Genomic DNA, 23,079 nt, shown 5'->3' on the forward strand with positions numbered 1-23,079 from the left:
AAACTATTTACTTACATATACAAAGTTCTTTCTAACACTTATAGTAAAATTTATCATTAGCTTGAAGCCTAATAAAAAAATTAGTTAATCTCGAGCAAATTTATTCAGTTAACTAAAATAATTTTTTCTTAGATAAGATATTATCTTAATTTATATTATCCTAATAATTTTTTTGTCTCTTCTCTTACATTTTTCTCGCGCCTATCTATCACGCTGTCCGTGATCTCTTCTTCCTTTCTATCCTGTTCCAAGTCTTTCTCCAGACTATCCAGTGTCTCGGTGCTCTCCGACGACTTGTTCCTCTTTTCCGAATCAAGGGTGTCCGTGCTACCTAGCTCTGAGCTTTCAGAGGATTTTTGCAGCCTCGATGGTTTCCTGGTAGGAGTCGGTCGCTTCTCTCCCTCTTGATCATCTCTAGAAACTAGTACGTCTACTAAACTGGTACTCGGTATTCTTTTAGGCGTTCTTCTGACCCTTCTGTTCTCCAGCCTGTCCTCTATGTCCAAATTATCCGAACTCTCCGAGGACATTCTCTTGCTTGATCGTCTACCGCCCATTTTCGACGCGTCGTCGTCCAGTATTACTTTTGCTTCGACATCGTCCTTCATATCGCTCATATCAATTCTCTCAAAGCTCTCAGACGACTTGGAGATGTTCTTCGACAGTCTCCTTCCGCGCGATAAATTGATATCGGAAATGCTGCTTCTCTTTTGTAACTCTGGACCGATTTCCTCGCCGACGCAGCTGCTCTGCTCAAGCAGGTCAAAACTCTCCGACGACATCGCTTTGGAACTTTTGCGCGCTCGGAAGTCAAAGCTGCTTCGTCGCCGATCCATCGAGTCGTCGCTGGTCAATGGTTCGATCGCTTCCAAACTATCCGACGATTTGGAAACGCGATCAGTAGACTTCGAGATCGGATTCAACAATTGTCTCCTGACCGCAGCCACCGGTTTCGTGGTCTCCTCGTGCTCGGCCAGCTTGTCAAAGCCCTCCTCGGTAGATTTGGAGAACCAACCGGGAGACGAATCCAAGCTGTCAGGTGACTTGGACAATCGATTCGACGAGGATCTCCTACGCGGTAGTTTCGATTCCAGTTCCTCAAACACTTCGGAGCCCTTGGATATTCGGTTAGATGGTTTCCTGGTGATCCATCTGACTTCCGGTTGCTGTTCTTCGATAGCAGTGGTCATCTCAGCGCTGCTTCGCGACGCTGTTGTAGCATCCAGACTATCTGGCGATAGTGACGTCGCGCTCGCCTTTCGCGGCAGCCTCAGCTCCAACTCTTCGAAGATGTCGGAGTTGCGAGACAACCGGCTTGACGACTTCCTGGTCACGGCGATGGCTTTAGGCGGTTCCGTCGGTGACGGTGCATTGCTGCTCGGTTGAGGTTGTTGCTCCTGTGGGTCCAGACTATCTAGGGTGTCCTCGGCGATGGTCGGTGGTATCGACGGCGAGCTGGGCGCGGCACCGTTGGCTGATGTCGACGTCGGGGTCGTGCGACGCGGTGGTCGCCGATTCTTCGGACGCACAGAGATCCGATGATGCGCCGCCGTGTGACTCAAGCTCGCGCTTTCTAGTTCCGCTGTTAGGTGAGAAAAAGAGCATTGCATTCATTAAGATTATCATCGTGTAAAGTATGACAATATGATAAATATAAAGGAGAATTCATAAAATAAAATTTATTATGAAACTTACATCGCGTTAACGTATATAATAATTAATATTAAATCATTAATATTAAATTTATTTGTGAAGCAAAGTGAAGGATATACAGTAAGAAAATTTAACTTGGTTAAATTTTTCAATTTAATTCAAACTTATAGATTGTAACTAGACAGTATAGTAAATTACTATTATCTCGTGTTTTGTGAAATTGTAACATTTTTCTGTAGAACTTACGTAAATCTTCCTTGGCCACCGGAACAATTCGATCAATCGAGTCCTTCGTTGATCTCGTATTCTAAATTAAAAAAACAAAATCTCTTTTATTATTTAATTAAACTCTAATTTTTTCAGTTTGCCACACACTGTCAACGAATCTTATTCCCCGATTTCTCGTTTAGATTGTCGAAAGTTTTGTAATAAAGACGAGAAAAAGGTTTGCAAAAAATCCTGAATTTTCATAGATCTGCTATTCCCGAAGTCTCCGCTCGAAGAAAACACGCTTTACAAATTATAATTTCCCTGTTCGTTATCAATAAAATTGATATGAGGAGCATTCAAAAAAGCACAAAATGTAAAAAATGTTCCCTGGCAAGTTTAAAAATAAATTTCTTATAAATCTAAACCTAAGTATAAGTCTCGATCGTGTTATCGATTTGTTAATTGATTTGTCTGAACGTGAGGAGAGACTTTGTACGACATAACGTGATTCTCGGCGCCGTTACCGGCGCCGATAATTCTCGACAAGCGAACCAGGCAGAACGAGCACGTCGCCTGGTCGGTCTCTAACGGTATTGGCCACCGTGCGAGTCGAGTCGCCGAGTGCTCGGCGCGGCTACTTAACCGCGATCGGCTTTGGAAACCGGTCGCAGGTGCAACGCCGCCTGCTTTCGGTGCTGAAGTCATTTCCCGAAAGAGAAGGAGAGCTGTCGCGCACACGCGCTGTAAAGAGAAGCGCGAGGAGGAGCGAGGAGAAAGGATGATACGGACGAGCTCGAATCGTTCGTCTCCTTAACCGATGCATAATTGCGCTGATGATCGCGCGGTTCACGCGATCCTTCGATCATCACGTGGGTGCAGGCAGGAGAGATATTATACGGTAATATGAAGCACGAATGGGCAGTGGGAACGAACGTCATTTTCGAGTCGTTAAAGCTATTTGTACGTCGTACACCCACTGGGAGAAAGATTTCTTTAGATTTTTAATAAAAATAGCAAAGCATATATTTCGTTGTTTTTAAGAAATTTTATTAAACCTAAAGAAATGTGTATCAAATTGATTTAAAAAAAGAAAATATATGTTTCGGAATAATCGAACAAAACTATTTATTAAAAATTTAAAGAAATCTTTCTCTCATAAAATTCGTGCAGCATCCAGGACGACAATCCTTCATCGGAGAGAGCATATAAATCGCCTGTATTATATTCTTAATAGTTTTAATATAAATTAATCAATATTAATATTAAAAAATGATTATTAAAAATATATATTAATAATAATATTACATATAAAATGTAGATATCCGTTGCTTTTAACGTGAATTATTAGATTAATAAAATATTTATATGTATATGTTATCTTTCTGTAAAAAGTACAAATCGGTATTAAAGCTGACTCGGCAAATAAACATAGATATCAATAAATTTCTCTTACAAATCTAGCGTTTTAGGGCAATATTTGAAAGTCGCTAACGATCGATTACCTCGACCGCGTCCTCGACGCAAGCCTGTTCCCTCGCGATCGCTGTCGGTTCCCTCGCAGCTAAGTGAATCCTGACACTCGTCGCCGTATCCGGCTGCCACGATCTGAGACGATCCTCGATCTTGTACAATGGTCTGATCGGTACCGCCGATGCGTCCGCGACCTTGTCCTTACAGAGCCGTACACAGACCGATCATTACATTGATTATCCGTTTGTTAGTCGCGCAATTAAAGTTAACGTCAGAGCGTTAAAACACAACCGCGTATTTATCATACGATCGATTACCTCGATCGTGCCGACGTCGATTCGTGCAACGTGCTCCCCCTTCATCGCCGCCCGTTGACCTTTCGGTGGGATCTTCATCGGTACCGTCGGCACCGCCGCCGTCGATCTCGCTCGGCTCTCATCCTTGTTAAGGTACGTATCCTTGTTAAAGAACGTATCCTTGACGAAGCATCCGATCGACACTATCGGCTGGCACTCAAACTTGCCCTTGGATTTCCACACAGCTCGGATTAAGTACTGTACTAACCGCGTTATCGCGCGATCGATCGATCTGCACTCTCGTCTCGTTCGCGCGAGGATTCGATTAATGGGATTCCATTGCACTTAAAATATTTTGCAATCAAAATCCATAATGTGCCTGTTCTACATTGTAACGTCGACTTGCTTGATTTCAAATTCTGTGCGGTATTTAATATTTATAGAAACTGTATCTAAGGTGATTGTATCTAACGTGAGATATTTCAAGCACAAAAATACTTCTGATTAGTATACTGCATTTCAAATGCAGATGTAGATATAGATATAGATATAAATATAGATATGCAAAAAGAGAGATATGGACTTATCGCACATATCAAGTCTATTATCGATTTAAGTATACCTTATCGCAGATTAAAAAAAAGACCAAGTAGACTTGTTGTCTCTCTCCCTCGAATATTAAATTTAGAATAACTTACGATTGGCAATTATCTCTCGGCAGGGGCAACGGGCAACCCAGTAAGCGAATCCTGGCGCGCGATCGCGATCGATATCGCCGGTTTACCTCGTTCGCGTGTTCCGCCCGGGAATCTCTCCTCACCGGCGCGGCGGCGGACGCGTCTCTCTTCACCTGGCACGCGATGTGCGCCTCCTTCTTGTGCGTGGAAAACCTCTGTCGAGTCTCCGCTGTCTTCGACCTCGGCCGCTCGATCTCGATCTTCCGCGCCGCGATCGCGGTCTTGCCGATCGGGCTCGGTATCTCGTAGTCGGCGTCCCGGTCCTTACACCCGTAAACGCCGATACTGATCTTCGGCGCCTGCGACTCCACCACTATCCCGTCCGGGAAGCTCTTGCATCTTGCAGGGTTGCCGCCCTGCCTGGTCTTGTCGATCAACCGTCGCCTCTCCACCGGGTTCAGATTCAGCTGTTCGATTATCGCCCGTATGTTCGACGATATGCTCGACTCGCGATGTGACACGACCATGATGAGGCGCGGTGTAACCGGATCGCGGTGGTCCTTCTCCTCCTCCTCTTCACGTAGTCGCACCTCGTAGCTCCGTCCTGCGACTCATATGCAGCTTTCGACTGCGGAAGCACGCGCGTTTGGTCAAAACAGAGGGACGTTTCCTAATCGGTCTCCTAATCGCCGTAAATCTATCGCCGGCCGTTCGAGGGTCAATTAAAAATTCTCTCGTGTCGCCACGGTACGTTTTGCAATTGCCTGCATTTACGTCAGGCTCGTACTTCCGATTTTTCGATCCGTAATAATTAATTTTACGATCGAACGCAATCATAATGCTCCACGGAATTAAATCGCAATTAATTTAGTTAATTTTCCATTCGACCATGTCGATGAAATTTCCCACGCGCGACGTCACATTTTTCTAATTATTGTCAATTTATACGTGTGATTGCGCGACTTCATATCTTTTATTTTAATTTATAATAAATTGTTCAAGCGGCAATGATTGAATTCATACGCGTGTCAAAGACAAATGACTCTTTTAATTATCATATAAATAGGCACTTCATTTTTATACAAATTCACGATTAAGATTTCCTGCGCGACCATAGATTTGTTCTTGATAGCTGAATTGTTGGTGCAATAAGTTAGAATGAGAAAAAAAATATTAGTCTTATTCTAACTTATTCCACCAGTGCAGCGACGAAGAACAGGCCTCATTTCGTATCTAAATCAATTAATTCTACATTCAAACGGCAGTAAGTTTTCCACGATTTATCCCGAAGGAGGAATTCAACGGGGTCACCGCTCATGCTTCCTAATTCTCACGGATTCACACCGAATTCGCAGCTGCTGCGACTTCATTCGTCATCTCGATTAACTTTCCGCGCGGCCGCGTAAGAATCCAATTTTCCACGCGTGTCTTCGGAGGAATGCACAAACGTCACGCCGCCGGCTCCCTGATTGCTCCCCGAATGAATCCTGAACGCGGCGGAGATTTATTCGCTCTCTCAATTAGTTTTTCCATTTGAGCGTCAATGAGATTTTCTCCACCGCGCGAGATTCGCCGCGCGCGGCGTTGATTCGAGGATTTAGCCGAGAACGGACAATTAAGGCTCGTCGCGCTAACGAATACCAAACACCAACCGGCCGGGCTACCTGGTTTTTCGCAATTAACGCGCGCACCCCCTTTCACACGGGCAAAGCCAAGCCGCAACGCAGGCAGAGCACCTCGTCCTCGTTTCACCGACCTATAAGGATCCCATCGCGATCCCGATCGCTTCCCACGCGTTCATCTCTCTCGTCGTGCGGTCTACCACGTCTTCCTTATCCTCGCGCGATCGCAAGTCAAATAGTCGCGCTGACCTCGAAAATTCTATAAATAACTCAAGTCTTTCTCCTTTTTTTCCTCCACCCCGCGAGTCGATTCCGTGAAAACGCTAAAGTGTCGGGCCGCCAATTAACTTCGAGACGCGCTTTCCAATTCGCGTATAATCGATTAAGAAGTCGATCGACCGCCTCCTTCAAATGCGTCGCGGTTCAGTCTTCTACAGCTTTTAGGGACAGACGCATTCGCGCGTTTTCGATTTTGCAACGAGGGAGCGAGCGCCGTGGGAAAAAAACTCGAATTTCGATTTCTTCATTCCTCGCCAGGTCGTACCAGGAGGTAGACGGCGCGCGCGCCGTTTCGGATCGAGGAATCGACCCACGTGAATCGCCCACGTTATTTGCACAACACCGCGGTGATTCTTCGCTCTCTCGCGCAATCGCTAAACGGCCGCGTTCACATTTGTTATAACATCGCGCGCTACGTGACACAATGGGGGAATCGAAATACCGCGGCCTCGACGTAGCTCGTCGGGTTTCACTCCGAATGGACTTGAAAACCGCGTGCTCTCGTGCTTAATTATAAAATTCACTTTTACAACTCGTTATCTCCTCCTAAATTAAGTGGTTGCTGCGTTTCATCATACAAACAAGTATGATCGCGTTAATAATAAGGAACGAGATTCTAAGGTGCAAAATTTATACGGCACCAAGTGATTTGATTTACGAAAGATCAGACTTAATCCAGTAACTTCACGGATGGCGCTGACTTAATAGAGCAATCTGACATCTCGGATCGTAATTACAAGCTACGTGATGAATACGTACAGACGCACACACACAAACACACACACACACGCGCGCGCGAACGGAGTACAGAGCCGTACATTATTCCCGATTGTCCGCGTCACGATATTCCGTAAACTTGATATACCTATCCATCAATAAACGCTTTGCGCTCTAAGCGTAAGTACACGTAAGCAAACGCGCCTGCACGTGTCATAACTAACGGATATTGCGGAATACAATAATTTTTTTACGCGGCCGAGAGAAAGTAGAGTCGATAACTCCAAGGAAACGGGCTAAACAAGGCAGAACCTTTTTACGTGTCGCAATCGATAATTACGGCAATTGCGTAATTCCGGCATTTGTTAATCCTTCAGGCGCGAACTTCAGCGTTCCCGGCGGGGAGCGTCGTTTTCGGTTTTGCGTTTTGCCCACCGACCGGATAGAAATGTTTCGCCGCGGTGGAAGCGTGGAAAAGAAACTGCATCTCGATCTTCGAGATTATTGGCCCTTGACGCGAGCTGTTGCAAGTCAGTCGTACACGATCGAATAATTCTGTCGTTTCTTCGCAATTTAGCACCGCGAAACGCTACGAAAATACCTCACCGTCGTGCAAACGTCGCGTGAAAACTCCGCTTCTTTTTTTTTTTTTTTTTTCGAAAGAAGAAATCCAAAACTCCCAACAATTTTCTCAAGTAGTCGCGAGTGAGCGTTAAACGTCCGCGAAGAAGTTAATTTTCACGTACGAAGAGAGGCGCGGTACGGCAATTAAAGGATAGAAGAGGCTGCTTTACGCTCCGGCGATTCCGTAACTTTTTCTCTCGTTCGCCGGCATCTCGATCGAGACCTCTACACTTCCACGTCCGACTTGGTTTCTCCCGCGTGCAATCGCGTTTGTAATTTGCGGACGCAGCAGCGCCTGGCAGCAATTGCGAGCGCACCTGACGGATGCACGCGGACGGGGCCGCGCCTCGTCGGAATAAAATGCATTATTAATCGCGTTCCGCAAAAAATGTATTAGTTGCAGAAACGCGAAAAAATATATATTAACGTCTGGGAGAGGTACTCTCTCGTCGTCTGCATCGTTAGAAATAATTGCGCGCCGGGTACGAGTCGAAAGGGGAGCGAGGGGAAGGGGGAAAAGGGGAGAAGAATCGCGAGAGATCTCATTGCGATTGTGTGATACTGAATTCCCTCTTTCAACAGCAACCGCGTGAAAGTCGCGCCGGTGGAGCGAGATATATCACTCGGATATTATTTACCTGGACTGAATGAAATAAAACGGGCGGAACAAGGAATTCATTCGCGCGCTACCAGCCGCCTTCGTTATTTATTCGCCGCGCTTCCGCCGAAGCGGCAAGACGAAAAATCGCGCGGGGGATAAGCGTCGGGCGATTTCTTCAGCTCCTCGACTTTTCGTACATTTCCCTTCCACGTTTTCTTTCCTTTCCTCTGCCATATCTCCGTGCGGTATCTCGCGCGGAACAACGACGTGAAATGCCATGAAATGCGGTGTGTGGTGCGTCGAGCTGCGTACGCGCGCGCGATTTTGCGTCACAAGAGAGGAGGATGTTGGAAATCTGGCACGCCACGCGCGAAAGCCGCGCTCGCATTTCCGCGGCATTGTAAAAGCCGACTAAATTGGAGGGAGGAGGAGGAGGAGGAGGAGGAGGGGACGAGAATAAAATAGAGGAGGGAATACAGCTATGCGGGTCAATTGCGCTTGAAAGGTCGCGAAACGAACGTGCGTTGGAGCTATGGACAGAAACCTGGATTTTAGAGATGGAAACCTCCGCGAGAGAGGAATCCAAACTGCATGTATGAGAGGTGTTACGCTTAAAAAAGCGCGAATGAAAGTTTCAACAATTGTTATCTTAATTTCTCCTCCATTATCTCGACGCTTGTATAATTGCCGTACGTATGCGATGATCGCAGTTGAGTTAGTTCAGCTTCGGCCGCGAATAACTGAATCGGTATTCAAACGTGAGTTTAAAAAAATGGAAGCCGCATATAAATCTCTTTGTAAATTATACGCTATTAAATAAAAAGTTAATTGAAATACAGCGAATTATCGAGATTTGCACCGTTTTGTCGAAGGTTGCGGGCAACCCCCTTCTGACTTTTGTTAATGCAAAGACGCCCGGAAGTACCGTAATTGCAACTTCTATGTGCACAACAAAACGGTGATTACATCCTTGCGCCACGCGAACATTTTCTTTTCCTCTTTCCACGCTGCAGTCGCGGTCACGCTTCTAGCATGTCCCGAGAAACCCGTTTCTCGAAAGAAAGAGAAGTTGCTCGTAAGTGACACGCGGAATACGGTTTAAGGTCCACCTAGTTCTCACGATGCATTTCGCCATCATCGTGCCACGACTAGAATTAATGCGACATTAATAAATCTAACGGTTCACCTGCTTTTTATAGCATGTAGCACATATTTTTCCGTTCTTTTCCGATCTGTCGATTAAATCTGTCAATCGGGGAACATAATCAAAGTGAATTTCTTCTTCGAATCGAGAAAAATAACTTAATTATTTTTAAAGTGTGTCAATGCGATTGTTTCGATAAAATTATTTTAATTAACTATTATCAAGATTACAGTAACTGAATATTATCAGATGAATAAAATTATATCAGAAACTTTTACGTGTGTCTAAGGCTTTAATTAATTTGACGGATCTCTCTTCTAAAAAATATATATTACATAAGTAATAAAAAATTTAGTTAAAGTTTATTCTTCAATATTTAAATATCGATACAAAAAATAATTAAAGCTATAATAAATGCTTTTTAAAAATAAAACTGATTGTGAAGCATACATCTCTAATTGCAAAATCAGTTTTCCCTCCGATAACATATCGCGGCACATACCTTTGATGTACCATACAAACACAGAATAAAACACATTCACCGAATCACAACAAACTCAAACGTCATTTGCACAGTTACACATTCTGATATTCGAGAAACGTAGTTCGCTAATATATTGTTCAAAATATACAGTTATGTATAGCTTAACTGGAGATTATTTTGCATGGAAGAATACTTTTAATCTTTGGACGATATAATCTAAAAAAATTTAAGTGCAATCTAAAGTACCAATCGGGAGAAAACTAAATTAAATTGGCAGATATGTTATCAATATATGCGTCGCGATTGAAGATAGATATTCTACATTTGGAGACATACATTTCCTTTCTAAATTTTTCACGAATCTTATTGAAATACGTACAAACTAAACTTGTATAAAACTTGGTACATGATATTTTATTAAACGAGAGGAACGATTACATCAAAATATACAAACAATATTATACGGGATTCCAATTAAGTTGCAGAAATATACCGGATTATTCCAAGCTACATCAAGTTTAAAGTTTCTCGCAGATCGAATCACGAATGAAATCACTGAACGGGGCAAAATCTCGCGTTTTAGAATTGACCGACCGACGAGTTCCTAATTTACACGCGGTCCGGCAGGTTTGTTAGCCTTTCCGGTGCATAAACAACGGGCCATTTCACGCGAGACGCATCCGCAGGAAGAAAGTGACTGACTCTCGCAGATCGCACGTCCGCGATAGCGACACGAAACATCACCGCAGAGTGATTTACATTCCGCCAGAATTTCCCGCACTTCTGCGACGCGGACTCAACGTGCGTTCGCCGCATGCGGGAGATCGAGATAGCAACAGCGGGGAAAAAATACAGTAAAAAAAAAATCGATTTGTTTGACGGAACTCTGTGAGTCGGTTATAATTTCAGATCGAGAGACGCGGAGAGACAGAAGGAGAGAGAACAGTGGAAAGTAAATACGAGAGGCTCGGCTTTCCGATACTTTTCATCATCGACGAGAAATCGAAGATAGGACGCGCATCTGTGATTTGGAGAAATTAAACGCGGAGAGAAGAAACTGAGACGTTACGGAGGTCTGTGAGGGGACGATGTCGTGGGAAAGTTATCCGAGATATTGTGTTACCGCGCGGCAGTTTGAAAAAAGTCGCGATCTTGATTTATGCGCGTCTCGATAGGCTCGTTATGCTTTAACATTATCCTGTATGTTCCATTCGCGAAGACGATTAGAGTGCCGCAGATTTATTTTATCGGTACATCACACCGGTGTCTCGAAAATATCGGAAGGTACAAATCAATCAGAAAATTCTCTTATAAAAACAGCAAATTTTTTTTTCGTGATAATATAATCAGTGTTGAATATTGAAGGGACCATAGTGATGCAATATCGATTTCGAGAGAGTAAGATTCGCCTTCGTTGTAGAAAAACACTACGGAACAGGGCTTTCGTGTGCGATGTTGCACCTGCATCTGCCCTTGAAGCGAGATACGTATTGTATGTATGTATAAAGAAAGTAAGTGGTAGATCGCCGGAGAGAGATACCGGCGATCGCCGCTCGTTATATAAATTACGGACGAGGCATTTAACTCGGGCTGCTGGCGGTTAATACAACGAATGAACAATGCGGCAATTAAACAGCGTTGCATTTACGGCAGGATAACGGCGGCGGGTTGTTGCACGGCGCGGTCGTAAAGTGTTGCGAATTTCGAAGAGGTTTTCACCCGGCACCTGCCCGGCCGAATCTTCCAGGCTCGACTTAATAATTCCGTCAGCGGTTTACCTTTAATTGTAAACTCGCCAATGAATTGCATGACGCGATAAGATATCGGTTGGTGCCCCGTACTTCCGTTCTTAATAAGGCGCAACTCGATTCCGAGTTTTGCGGATTCCGCCTAATCTAATCGCGTGTTTAAGCGACTCATATTATACTCGCAAATTGAGAAACAAATTGAAACGGCTACGATCAATAATTATTCATATTAACAACAAAAAAGCAACTCGTTAAATGGTAAGATTACTTGATAAAAAGATCGAGATTATACGCTAAAAGGTTGGCTTTAATTAAAATCCGCTTAATTTATATTTGCAATTTAATAAAAAACTAATTTAATATTAAATTTGTAACACCACGTAATGTAATTAAATGTATTGTCATTTTTATTTATTTATGGTAAATAACTCATGGAACAATTAATAATATATTCGCTAAAAATATATTATCATTTTCTATAATATTTAAACTTGATACAAAATACATGTACATTAAAATATAAATTTAAAAAATATATATATCTGACACGATTCAACAGATCATGAGAGATTCAGCGGAAATCTGTTCCTCTTAATTCAAATTATCCTCATTAAGGAGAGATACGAGTCTTCGGAAATGTACCACTCGTAAATGCGAGATTGCACAGAATAGAGTTGGCGAGTGAAAGATGATGAGAAAACACGCTGCATCTTGCATTTGCATACATACGGCACGCGCGTGCGTGTATTGCAATTTGAGTCGGCAGCACATCGAAAGAGAGAGAGAGAGAGAAACGAATATTATCGAATAGATGCAGAAGACTTACGATACTGTAGTTCGACCCAGAAACGTAAGAAATTGCGGAATTGCTCAACCGTAACGGAGCTAATGACGATATCGTTACACAAATGCAAAATAAAGAAACGATAAAAGGAAGGTTTAAAACAAGCGCCTGTAATATAAATTAATAAAATCAAGTAGGACGCGCGTACACGGCATGAGTTAAAATAATTATAAAGATATTTCGCAGATCTTTGCGAAAATTGCAGCAGTTAGATAAAATCTTCAATATTATATACATGTAAAGCAATAAATTATTATTAAAAAATTCAATTATAATATGCGGCGATTAAAAACTTTTATCTTGTCGTATCGATCATATTTTTGTAAAAAAATTTTTGATTTTGAAACGTTAGGCTTATCTATAATCTTCTGTGATAACTGTGATAACTTTCTAGTGATTAGCATTACATATTTGCAACGTTTATCTATTTTTTTATAAGAATGTAAATTCGGAATCTACAAGAATTAATAACGATAAAACAATGCAATTTCCAAAAGTTTAATTCTCCAGTATTTGTAATAATAGTTTAGTAAAATACATTTTGTATATCTTTATCTTAAATACCGTTTGCATTCCAGTTGAAAGTACGATCGCAAATCGAGGGCGAGCCAGGGAGACGATTAAAAAGATACTTGAATCCTATCATTCGTAATTATTAAGTATCTTTAACGTTGATGTTACCGTAGGTGATAGCGACGCAGTTTCCACGACGCGGCGAGGCACACGACGGGATCGAATACGCCGACCGACTTACGATTACTGAATTTGACGCAAGGCGAGCATAAGGAGAGTATAGTTGCGCGCGATCGACCGTGCGAGAGACGGCGCGAGATAAGATCCCAGATATCGTTCCGAGTATGCGTGCACGATCGGCCAAACGGATCGGGAAACGGGAGATCAGCTGGCCCCCTCCCCCTACGATTGGGAAAATCGATCTCGAACGTAGCACGCGAGAAGTAATCCGTATACGAGAGAAAAAGAAAAGAGAGCGCGAGAGTTCGGTTCCGATGAGTGCGTTCGCTAAGCGATGCGAGAAAAGAGGAAGTACGAGAGTATACACGCTAATTTCCATCGTTCGCTCGTAACGACAACGAGAGTTCGTTTGTTCGTTCGGCGCTCGATCGTTATTAAGACGATCGTTGCGTGGCTCGTAGTATCTATTCCGGCCGCGGCTTGTATAACAAATTTCACGAGGATGATTAATAAACTGCGGCATTGTAACAAGCGGAATAATTGCGCAATGAGAACGTCGACACATTTGAATACTATAAGAGGAGATTGATGTCGATTTTGAATGCGAGCAAATATTTATTATGTAAAATAATTATTAAAAGTTTGCAACACAGAGAGAATTTTTATATAAAAGTATTTCAAAATGTGAAGTACACCGGGCGAAAAATTTCGCGTTTATCTTATTATATAAAGAGACAGATATTGAAGTGCAGGGAGACAGGGGAGCTCCGAACCAACGCGAAATTCGGCGATAGGATATTATCCGCGGGTGTCCGCACGCGTGTAATATCCTATCGCCGTACAATTGCACGAAACACGTACGTACAATTGCAAGTTATCAGCTTGACAATGCGTAAGATACCGGGAGCGTGACGGAGCTGCGTAAAAAAATCCCTTCCGGCGACACTCCTCGACTTCTCACGGTGTCAGCGGGTCGGACGAAAGCGCGCACATCCGCCCTTCTGTGACGGGCAACATCTCTGGCCCTTTCTCTTCTACAGCACTCTCGGGCACGCGATCAACGATGGGATTATCGATTGGAAACGACACGCCGGAGGAGAGCGCGCGGTTTCGCTTTAGAGCGGTTCGCTCGTCGATCGGTTCCAGCTGAACGACTGACACCGCTGACCTTCGGGATTTGCGTAACGGGAAGCCCTTCACTCGAGACGGATAACGCGAATGGAAACGTGTGATTTCCGAGTGCTCGTGTCGCGCGCGCGGAAAACGCGTCGTGGTACGATACTGACTGAGCCGAGTCGCGCGGATCCCGGCTTCTCGTCCCGAGAGTCGAGTTCGACGGCAGTAGAAGTGGTAAGTGCCGGTCAGACCAAGTGGTGGAGGTCTCAGGAACGTAACACGAATGCGCCACAAATGTTTTCTGCTCGAACGGCGTTGAATTTTGCGCCAGGAGAGATCGATAGCGCCTACAATTCTCCTACGGCTGAGTTTTCCCTCGATTGAAAGTAATCGAAGCCCGAGAGGCACGTTCGGTTCGTGCCTGTTTTAAGAATTAGGCTCGAAAGTGTTTTTATCGAAAAAAAAAAAAAAACAGTTTATACGAATTATATTTCTTGACAGATTTTGTTAATTAAAATCTGAAAATCGCGTTTGCATTTTGCAGACTAAAATCTAATTCTTATTTTAGAAGATATGTCTAATTATACGATACGAAATTATTTGCTTGGACACAGAATATGATTTTATACAAAATAAATTTCTGTATTAAGTGCCCAGACAATTAGTTTCTTGACTACATAAGATTAGTTTACGATGTAATACACATTTTGAAAGAAGATATAAAAATGTATAGTTTATTTATAAGAAACTTAACTTCTTAATCGACGGATACAGCACTGTTTTATTGTTTCTGAATCCTTATTTACTTTCGGAATTTAACTCCAAACATTTCAAGAAATTATTTCATTACTGTGACATGTACAAAAAAAAAAAAAAAACTGCGAAATGTCTGATGCTTTTGGTCGTGAAATTTTTCGTAAGAAAAACTTGGCCCTACAATCGAGAATCTATCATTAATGGTGAAGATCAATGGTCGGGTCGCGAGTGGTTTATGTGCCAACGTGATTTCTCCGACGGACGTACGACGTCGAGTCCCGTACGTCCCTGAGGACTTAATGGTCCCTGACAAGAAATAAAGAGAGGCGAGGTACGATCGAGAAGGCTGATCTACGAGGGAATCGGACGAGTCGCGCGCTAACGGTGCTACCCATCTCCCTGCTTGCCAGCTGTTGGCCGGAGCCAGGAGTACGAAAGCTCTCTGCCCGAGATCGCCTCTTCCATTCGTCATCTCTCGCCTAACGCCGTCCGACAGGGCATGCGGAGGAGAGAGTAAAGCGGAGTCACTCTGAAAAATTACCACCAGCGCAACGCGGAACTTCGGGGGCGCTTGAGTTATGTCTTCGCGAAAATTTATCTACTTTGTCCTGAATTTGATTTCACAACGAGCGTATATAATGTACCTGCAGTATCGCGGAGCTCATTTAGACCTCCTCGCGATCTTATCGGCTGGGCGATTAGGCGAAGGCGGCTTCTGAGTGTTTCGCAATTTGTTAACAGATTCTTTCTTTTCAACAACCGGTCGACTTTCGTGTCGTATCGCGCGTATCGGAGAAGCTTGTGTACCGCCGCTCGTTACGCACGAACGAAATTTAAAGCCCTCCGGCGTGGTAATATTAGTAACCGAGTAACCGATACGGAGCGCCGATCGGAATCGTTTTGCACGAGGCGCGACTCTTGTCGCAATTAATTTTGCAAGTCGATATCTTTTCTGCAAAGCGGTCTATTTTCTTTTCCGCCGACCATTCACCTATACAATCGCACCTATGTGAACTTGGTATCCGACTTTCATAAAAAATATTTTTTTTAAGTTTTCGCTATACCCGCGGAAGAGCTTGGCGGTGTCGGCTGCCCCAATAAGTGGTCCCCTGCGGAAAACCTATGCACTTGCAGAAAAGAATGCTTAACTCAAATAAATATTCATTCGAATAGTACCAATAACATATTTTATAAAAAATAAATAATATTTCAAATAAGAAATATTTTCTAAATTATAGAAAGTATTACTTGTTTTATCTTCAAAATTGGCAAAGATAGCAACCCCTATTTTAAAAATTCGGTACAATCACCCCTTTAGGGGTACAAACGAAACCGGCAGTGGTACAAACAGGTACAAACGATGCTTAATCGAATGGCACTTGATAGATTACTGTATCTCAAAATGGGGTGCTGACGATTTTTTAAATCCCTGTAACTTTTACTCCTTTGAGGTGCAAACCAAACAAAAAGTGGTACAAACGGGTACAAACCGGGCACAATCGAATGCGTATTAAAAAAATTTTTTTTATGAAAGTCGGGTGCCAAGATCACATAGGTTACAATCGCTGCTCCTTTCCCGACATTAAAACGAGAGCCTTTCGTATAGCTTCGCGATTGTCGGGAGAACACGAATCATCCATATACTTTCGTAATGTTTTTTTTTTTCGTCGTGAAACGGCCGGAGGGGACGCGAGATTTATTAAAATCGGGAAAATTACTGAAACGAGTCCGATCCCTGATATCGGAATTTATGTCGGCGGCAAGACGAATCGACGGGAAAATAAAATGTATCCTTTCGGTCGCGCGTAAAATCAAATGGCAATAAATTTCATGACGTCAAAGTATGGTAATAAGGTGTGTTGAATGTACGCGGAAAGTCAACACGGAATACGCGACGAATAAATTACTGCGAATAAATATGCTTACTGCTACTTTGCGTGAGAAAAGCGTTAATAATTTAAAATTTTTATTGATATTTGTTTCCTCTATTCAGTTATTAATCTTTCGAAGCGGATACCAACAAATTACGTGGGTATCTGATTTACTAAATTACAGAAGCGTCAATAAATTGCCAATAAATAATTAACAATTCGAAATCTTTCATACATCCGTTTTCCCTATTCGATGATTGTTTTTCCAAAGCAGATAATATCAACCAATTACGTAAATATCTGATTTATCAAATTGCTAAATTCCAAATTATTCCGACAAAAATAATATTAATCAATGTCCGATTTTTTTAAACTTGCGACAATCGTGATAAAATAATATTTGAAAAGAGGCAAGTGACTGTAGCTTCTACGGTTTATTATAGTCCTCCATAAGAGATTTGTAAGGATTCTTCGGCCTTGCATGTCACGACGCAAAGGCAAATCGCACAACAAATGCCAGGCAAATACCAAACTGGCTTACGCCGACACTCTGGCGGATTCGCGTCGCGAAATGTCAAACCGTAAAAGCCGCGATTAGAGGCCGCATGACCTCCATAAATCTCTCGTCGATTATCCGAAAACTATTTCCGTAATGTGAATGAAACGGTGGACATAAAGAAAAAAAAGAAAAAAACGATGACGCGCAACATTTCCATTCGCGAAACGAGGTAAGCGACACGTAGTTGCAAATCTCCTAGACGAAATGATTCATCGTATTCGATTAACGACCCTTCATTACCCGATGGTTGCCGCAAGGATTTAAAGTCGCGCTACAGCGTTCGCGTCTATAGTAGTTATGTCTTTGTCTAAATATCCTTCTTGCTGAGAAAAAGAATTTCTAGACATTTATTTATGCTTTTGTCACTAATAAATTATCCGAAGCTACTCATCAAGAAGAATTCTTTTATTGCAGTAACACATATATAATATTAATATTACTTTATTTTTCATAAATAACGTAGTATTAATATTATATATGTGTTACTGCAATAAAAGAATTCTTCTCGTAAAAACTTTGTTATTTTAAAGGAAAATTTAATGTCTAAATTCTATATATATATCTTACATTTTGTATGTTTACGGTAGAGTTTAAATGTCTACACGAGTGCCTCACCGTCTATTTGCTCGTCAACTTCGAGTCTGTCTTCGAAGAAAAGGATCGGTAACTCGCACGCATCGAGTCAACGAACTTCGGCATTCGACGTCGCACTCGACGTCCCCCGGAATTCGCGGCACGAGGAAAAAAGAAATTTGCATGAATGATATTTGAATGATAACGAAATGCGTTGGAAACAGCTCGGTAACTTTTTATATCGCGATAACGGCGCGCTTTACGGCGCGTGTTTCACTAAAGATTGCAGTGTTACGAGTCGAAAGCGCAAAAATAAAATACCAAAGTCTCGGAATTGCGGTACAGTATGTCATGAATAACGTAATTCCGTGTGAAAAAAAAAGAACGTTAAATATATTTAAAAATTTAGCCCGTAGATACAAATCTCGCAAGATAATCGTGTAAAATGCTCAAGCTATTGGTCGCTAGAACGTCAAAATTTCTTGTAGCATTGCTCGTAATGCTACAAGTTTAAATGTTCTGCATAGTTATTTTGTGCAAAAAATAAAAAAATTGCTTTTAGATCTGTACTTTTCTAAATTTTTTAATAGATATTTCAGTAAAACCATTCTTTTTTTCGAGAATCCTCCTAGAGTGTCTGATAAATTTATGACGCAAGTCTGCAATATTGTGAAAAAGAGAAAGAAAGAAAGAAAGATCGTAAAGAGAAGCGTCATGTAATCGTCGATCAACGATAAGAAAAAAAATAAAAATAATAAAAAACATTGGTTCGTTTTCCACTTGCATAAGAGTTTACTCGCTCGAATACACTCGGGACATCGACGCGAACATTGTGATGTTTTATATAATCTCTCTTGAGTTCGTTTAGACTACATTTAGAAAAAAAAGCGCCTAAAAGAGAAGGAGAATGAAAGGACGCGTATGTGTATCATGGAAGTTACTTAATTGAATCGAATTGAAAATTCAACGATTCGACAACTGCAGTTATTATATTAGACATTATTAATGCGAACAAATATGAATGATAATAATAAAAATCTATTCCGTTGTCAATTGTAAGAATAATAATAGAAAATAAGATTGTTTTTAAAATTATCTTACTTATAAACATCTATCTATATATGAAAGAGTCATTATATTTGTTTTTTTCCGTATCTTTTTTAAATCATTATTTTATTTTAATGCAGTTGCGAAATTTTTCTTAAAGATTTGGAAAAGATTATTTCCAAAATTATTCGAGATAATTTTGCAAAAAGATTTACCATTTTTGTGGCTTTCCGAGGGAAGTTTTATTGCGTCAAAATGGCGATTGGTCGTAAATCGCGATGGAAGGTAAGCTAGCGGCCTCTTTCATGTACAATGCTGCATCTGTTGCATGTGCGGCGGCTTGAGTTAAAGGCTTGAGTGTACGAGTGCTGCCATCTCCGATTGCCCGCAATAACGATGATCTGAATCATTTTACTGGCGCACGTTTCAAGTGGTGCACTTCTTTACTAACACTATCTAATTGCCAACAATGGCAATTAAATTGGAAATAATGATATAATAAATAAAGACGATTATCGTTTAACATGTACAATATAAACAGATAAGAAGCAATAATCTGTCAAAATCAGGCATTCTAAATTAAAAGTTTTTAATACTATAATTGCTTGATAAAATAATTATATTCAAGAGCTTCATTTTTATAATTATTATTGCTATAACATTCGTAATAATATTACGTTTATATTTCTATCAACTATAAAAAATCTTATTACATATTCTAACAATTTTAATAAAAACATTATGCAATAAAATAAATATTTTTATTTAGTAAATGCAAAATAATTATAGCACTGTTAAAAATTCGCTTACTATTCACGTAATAATAATAATAGTAATAAATATAATTAAAATTATTGTAACAACTATAAATATATAATTGGTACTAAAAATAACTATAAATTATTGTTAGATTATATTTGCATTTTTTTTTCTTTCAGTACATGATGAAAAATCATGTATTTATTAATATGTATCAAGTTCGCGCGCGTAATTAAATAAAAAATAAAAAAAAAATCACCTATTTAAATTTACTCCTGTAAGGGTCGATGGTTCCAACTTCTTGGTAAACTTACCTATTAGATAAATACATATTTGTCTTTATTTATTTAAGAAAAGAAATGAAGATAGACACATGCTTATCTGGTAGGTAAGTTTACCAAGAAGTTGGGACAATCGGCCCTAAGTAATATGTGTTGATATATTTATGGGATTGAACGATATGATAGAGATGACAACTCGTGTATTTTCTGCCGAGTGAGAATAGACTTCGGATTGATAAACGATGGTTCGGTAAATCCGAAATTTATGCCATTGATACGTTCGCTGTCCTCGCAGCGGTATGTTTTTTTTTCTAGGATACATTTTGTATTGTATCGCCCCGATCTGCCTGCCGGTCCGTCACGACGATGAAAGCACGCCAGCGAGCGAGGGGCATTGAAACGCTCGGCGTGTTGATCCATGCGCCGCTGCCAGGCCACGGGCCAAGTAACAGTAAACTTCGTATCGTGCCCCCCGTTATTACGTGCCGTCTCTCGCTTCTGCTTGTTTCTACGTTCGCTATCGAAACGTCGTTTTCCCCTCTCCCCTCCCACTCCTATGACTAATGCCTCTAACGTATCTCTAATGTTCGTGTCATTGGACGATCGATCGCTAACGTGGAAAAAATATGAAACGTACAAAGAAAAGACCTTAGATTCGACGATTCTATTCGAGCTCTGATAAAGTTTTTAATTCGAGAAAATATAGCGATGACGTTTTCACGCTACTACGTTCATTTTGTATTCTCCAATCTTCGAAGATCCTTGAGCGATCGATTAATATTTATTGGTCTTTTAAAAGACTGCGTTTGAAATTGTTTGATAAAAATTTCAACCACCGTAAGCCGTGACGCTTTGATAACAATTTAATTGGCCTCTGAAATTCAGTTTCCCTTTCAACGCACAGCCCATTGACTTTCCAGCAACGACGATACCATTGCGGCAACGAGGCTGCAATACAGCGCGATTTTTATAGCTCTGAAAACTGAGTCAGTGGCAGCGACAAAGAGTGTGATTTTGCGGAGCGAGCGGCTCGGCCCGTATCGAGGGTATTGTTTTGAACGTCGTCCGTCACGAAGCCCGCAATAATAGCCGCGGACGGAGATTCATCGTCGAGCAGATGGAAATAATGGGTAGTGCTAGAGAAAGAAAAGTTGAAACAACGTGGAGGATGCTGTAAAAGGGTCGCGCGCATTCCTCCCTCGTTCTCTCCTCTTTCTCTCTCTCTCCACCTCCCATCTTCATTGTCTTACATTTCGCGGGACATTCGCTTTCGCGTCGAAAGATCCGTAAATGTGTCACAATCCAAAAATATCTCTCGTTGGAAACGCGATGACAAACTCGGAGATCCCCTGGAGTAACTCTTCTCCGTTGTCCCATCTCCCATTCATTCGCGCGTGCATTGTCATTATTTTTTCGCTCTTCGAAAGACGAATAAAAATGAATCTCCCCGCGTGAAAAATGGAGTATCGCCGGAGTGAGACGATGAAATAATATAATGGCAACAATAAAATAATAGCAAACCATTAACATCGTTATTAGTCATTGAAATGTAGTAATATAATTAATTATTACCGATATTAATAATAGATAATATGTATTTATATATAGAATTCATCTATTAATATATACTTATATATTAATGCGGTTCAAATTAGCTACATTAAACGTGGCCACATTAATTACTCTGTTACAATTTTAATATTATTAATATTAGATCAAGATAATTTTTTGTATTACTGTGAAAGTTTCTAAAGATTATTCACTGTAATTAAATGCACTGATTGTTTGGAGAACGATTCGAAGAATTGTCATAAATTGCTCGGTCGACTTCATCTCAAAAAAATAATAAAGACGAAACGCATATTGGTAATTGTAGAAGTATTCAAGAGTTCCAATGCAATGCACAATAAATACAGGCTTTATCGTTCAGGATACTGAACAATATAATTAAATGAAATATCAGCACATCCGCGACTACATACAGGCCACAAAAAGCTTCCTGTTAGCAGTTTGTCGTTGATGCGTCCACATCTTTGTCCCTCGCGATTACGGCGTAAAAGTTGCATTTTCGACGTTCCAAGAATTACGATAAATATATACAGTGCACGTCCATCGCGTCGCTTTTCGACGACGTGCTTTATATCCGGGAATGACGGGTAACCAGGATATTTCAGGTGGACGGAACAAAAGTACCGAGGCATTACAGCTTTTTCGGTCGTGCGACGACCTCGGGGAATTCCCGTTACAAGTTCGGTGCACCGGGTGTCACCCGCACGCGGAGTGACGGCGATAATGCGACGGAGTTGTATCTTAATAATCAACAAACGCGGTTCGTTCCCACGTTATTATACGAGATTCGTTGGCAGCGCAGACAAAGAGTTATCTAATAGCGAGAGAGAGAGAGACGAGATTAACGGGTTGATATGTCTCTCTCGCTCTTTCACTATCGGATTTGCCACTCGCCACCTGTTGCAGAATTTCGCCAATTGATTTACGACAGCCCGATTGGCACGGTATCTAGGAGGATACACTTTTCTCTTTTTCTCGCGTTGGGACGAGTGGCGAAACCGGTAGGATGTACGAATGATATATTCTTCATAAGATGGATCGTGCACTCACCTTCGCCTGCTGGCTCTCTTCCGCACCGCTGCTCCTCTCCCCATGTCTCTCGAACACGGCGAAGCGATTCTAAAAACGGACAACGACCCAATTAATTCGCTATTGTGAAACGCGTTCGGACCCGACTCAAAGTCTCGATTAGAGATGGAATTAAGTGTCTTATGAGTACGAATTTGTTTCCATTTAGAAGATGTGATTACTTTGGAAAATAAAAATAGTATTTTTAATAAATTTTATTTTATTTTGTATTATATTTAACAAATAAATCAATTATTAATGAAAGAAGTGAAATGCATTTCAGAAATGTTTATTTAATTATAAGTTAAATTTTTTGTAATCAATAAATATTGAAGAAAATACCACAAATTACATCTGTTTGCTATTTCGATTTTGTTCTCAGTATGAATTTTTAAGTACTGATTGAACTTGATTCCAT

At 41.3% G+C, this 23,079-nt stretch overlaps 1 protein-coding gene across 5 annotated transcripts in view; it reads right to left on the minus strand.

Moving 5' to 3' along the window:
- The window catches only part of LOC105834408, a 61,751-nt gene that overhangs the window by 2,152 nt on the left and 36,520 nt on the right, over nt 1–23,079 (minus strand). For 4 of the 5 annotated variants that reach the window (XM_036290480.1, XM_036290479.1, XM_036290478.1 and 1 more), the window contains 3 exons: nt 22,644–22,712; nt 1,900–1,960; nt 189–1,582 (listed from right to left, as the gene is read on the minus strand). In XM_036290480.1, the coding sequence (XP_036146373.1) occupies nt 189–1,582; nt 1,900–1,960; nt 22,644–22,712 (1,524 nt within the window). Of the gene's footprint in view, nt 1–188; nt 1,583–1,899; nt 1,961–3,365; nt 3,534–3,650; nt 3,858–4,413; nt 4,935–13,963; nt 16,111–22,643; nt 22,713–23,079 lie in introns of those variants that run through there. The other variant, XM_012676862.3, reaches the window with a different exon arrangement.

This window comes from Monomorium pharaonis, chromosome 8, assembly GCF_013373865.1.
Source record: "Monomorium pharaonis isolate MP-MQ-018 chromosome 8, ASM1337386v2, whole genome shotgun sequence".
NCBI classification, from domain to species: Eukaryota; Metazoa; Arthropoda; class Insecta; order Hymenoptera; family Formicidae; genus Monomorium; species Monomorium pharaonis.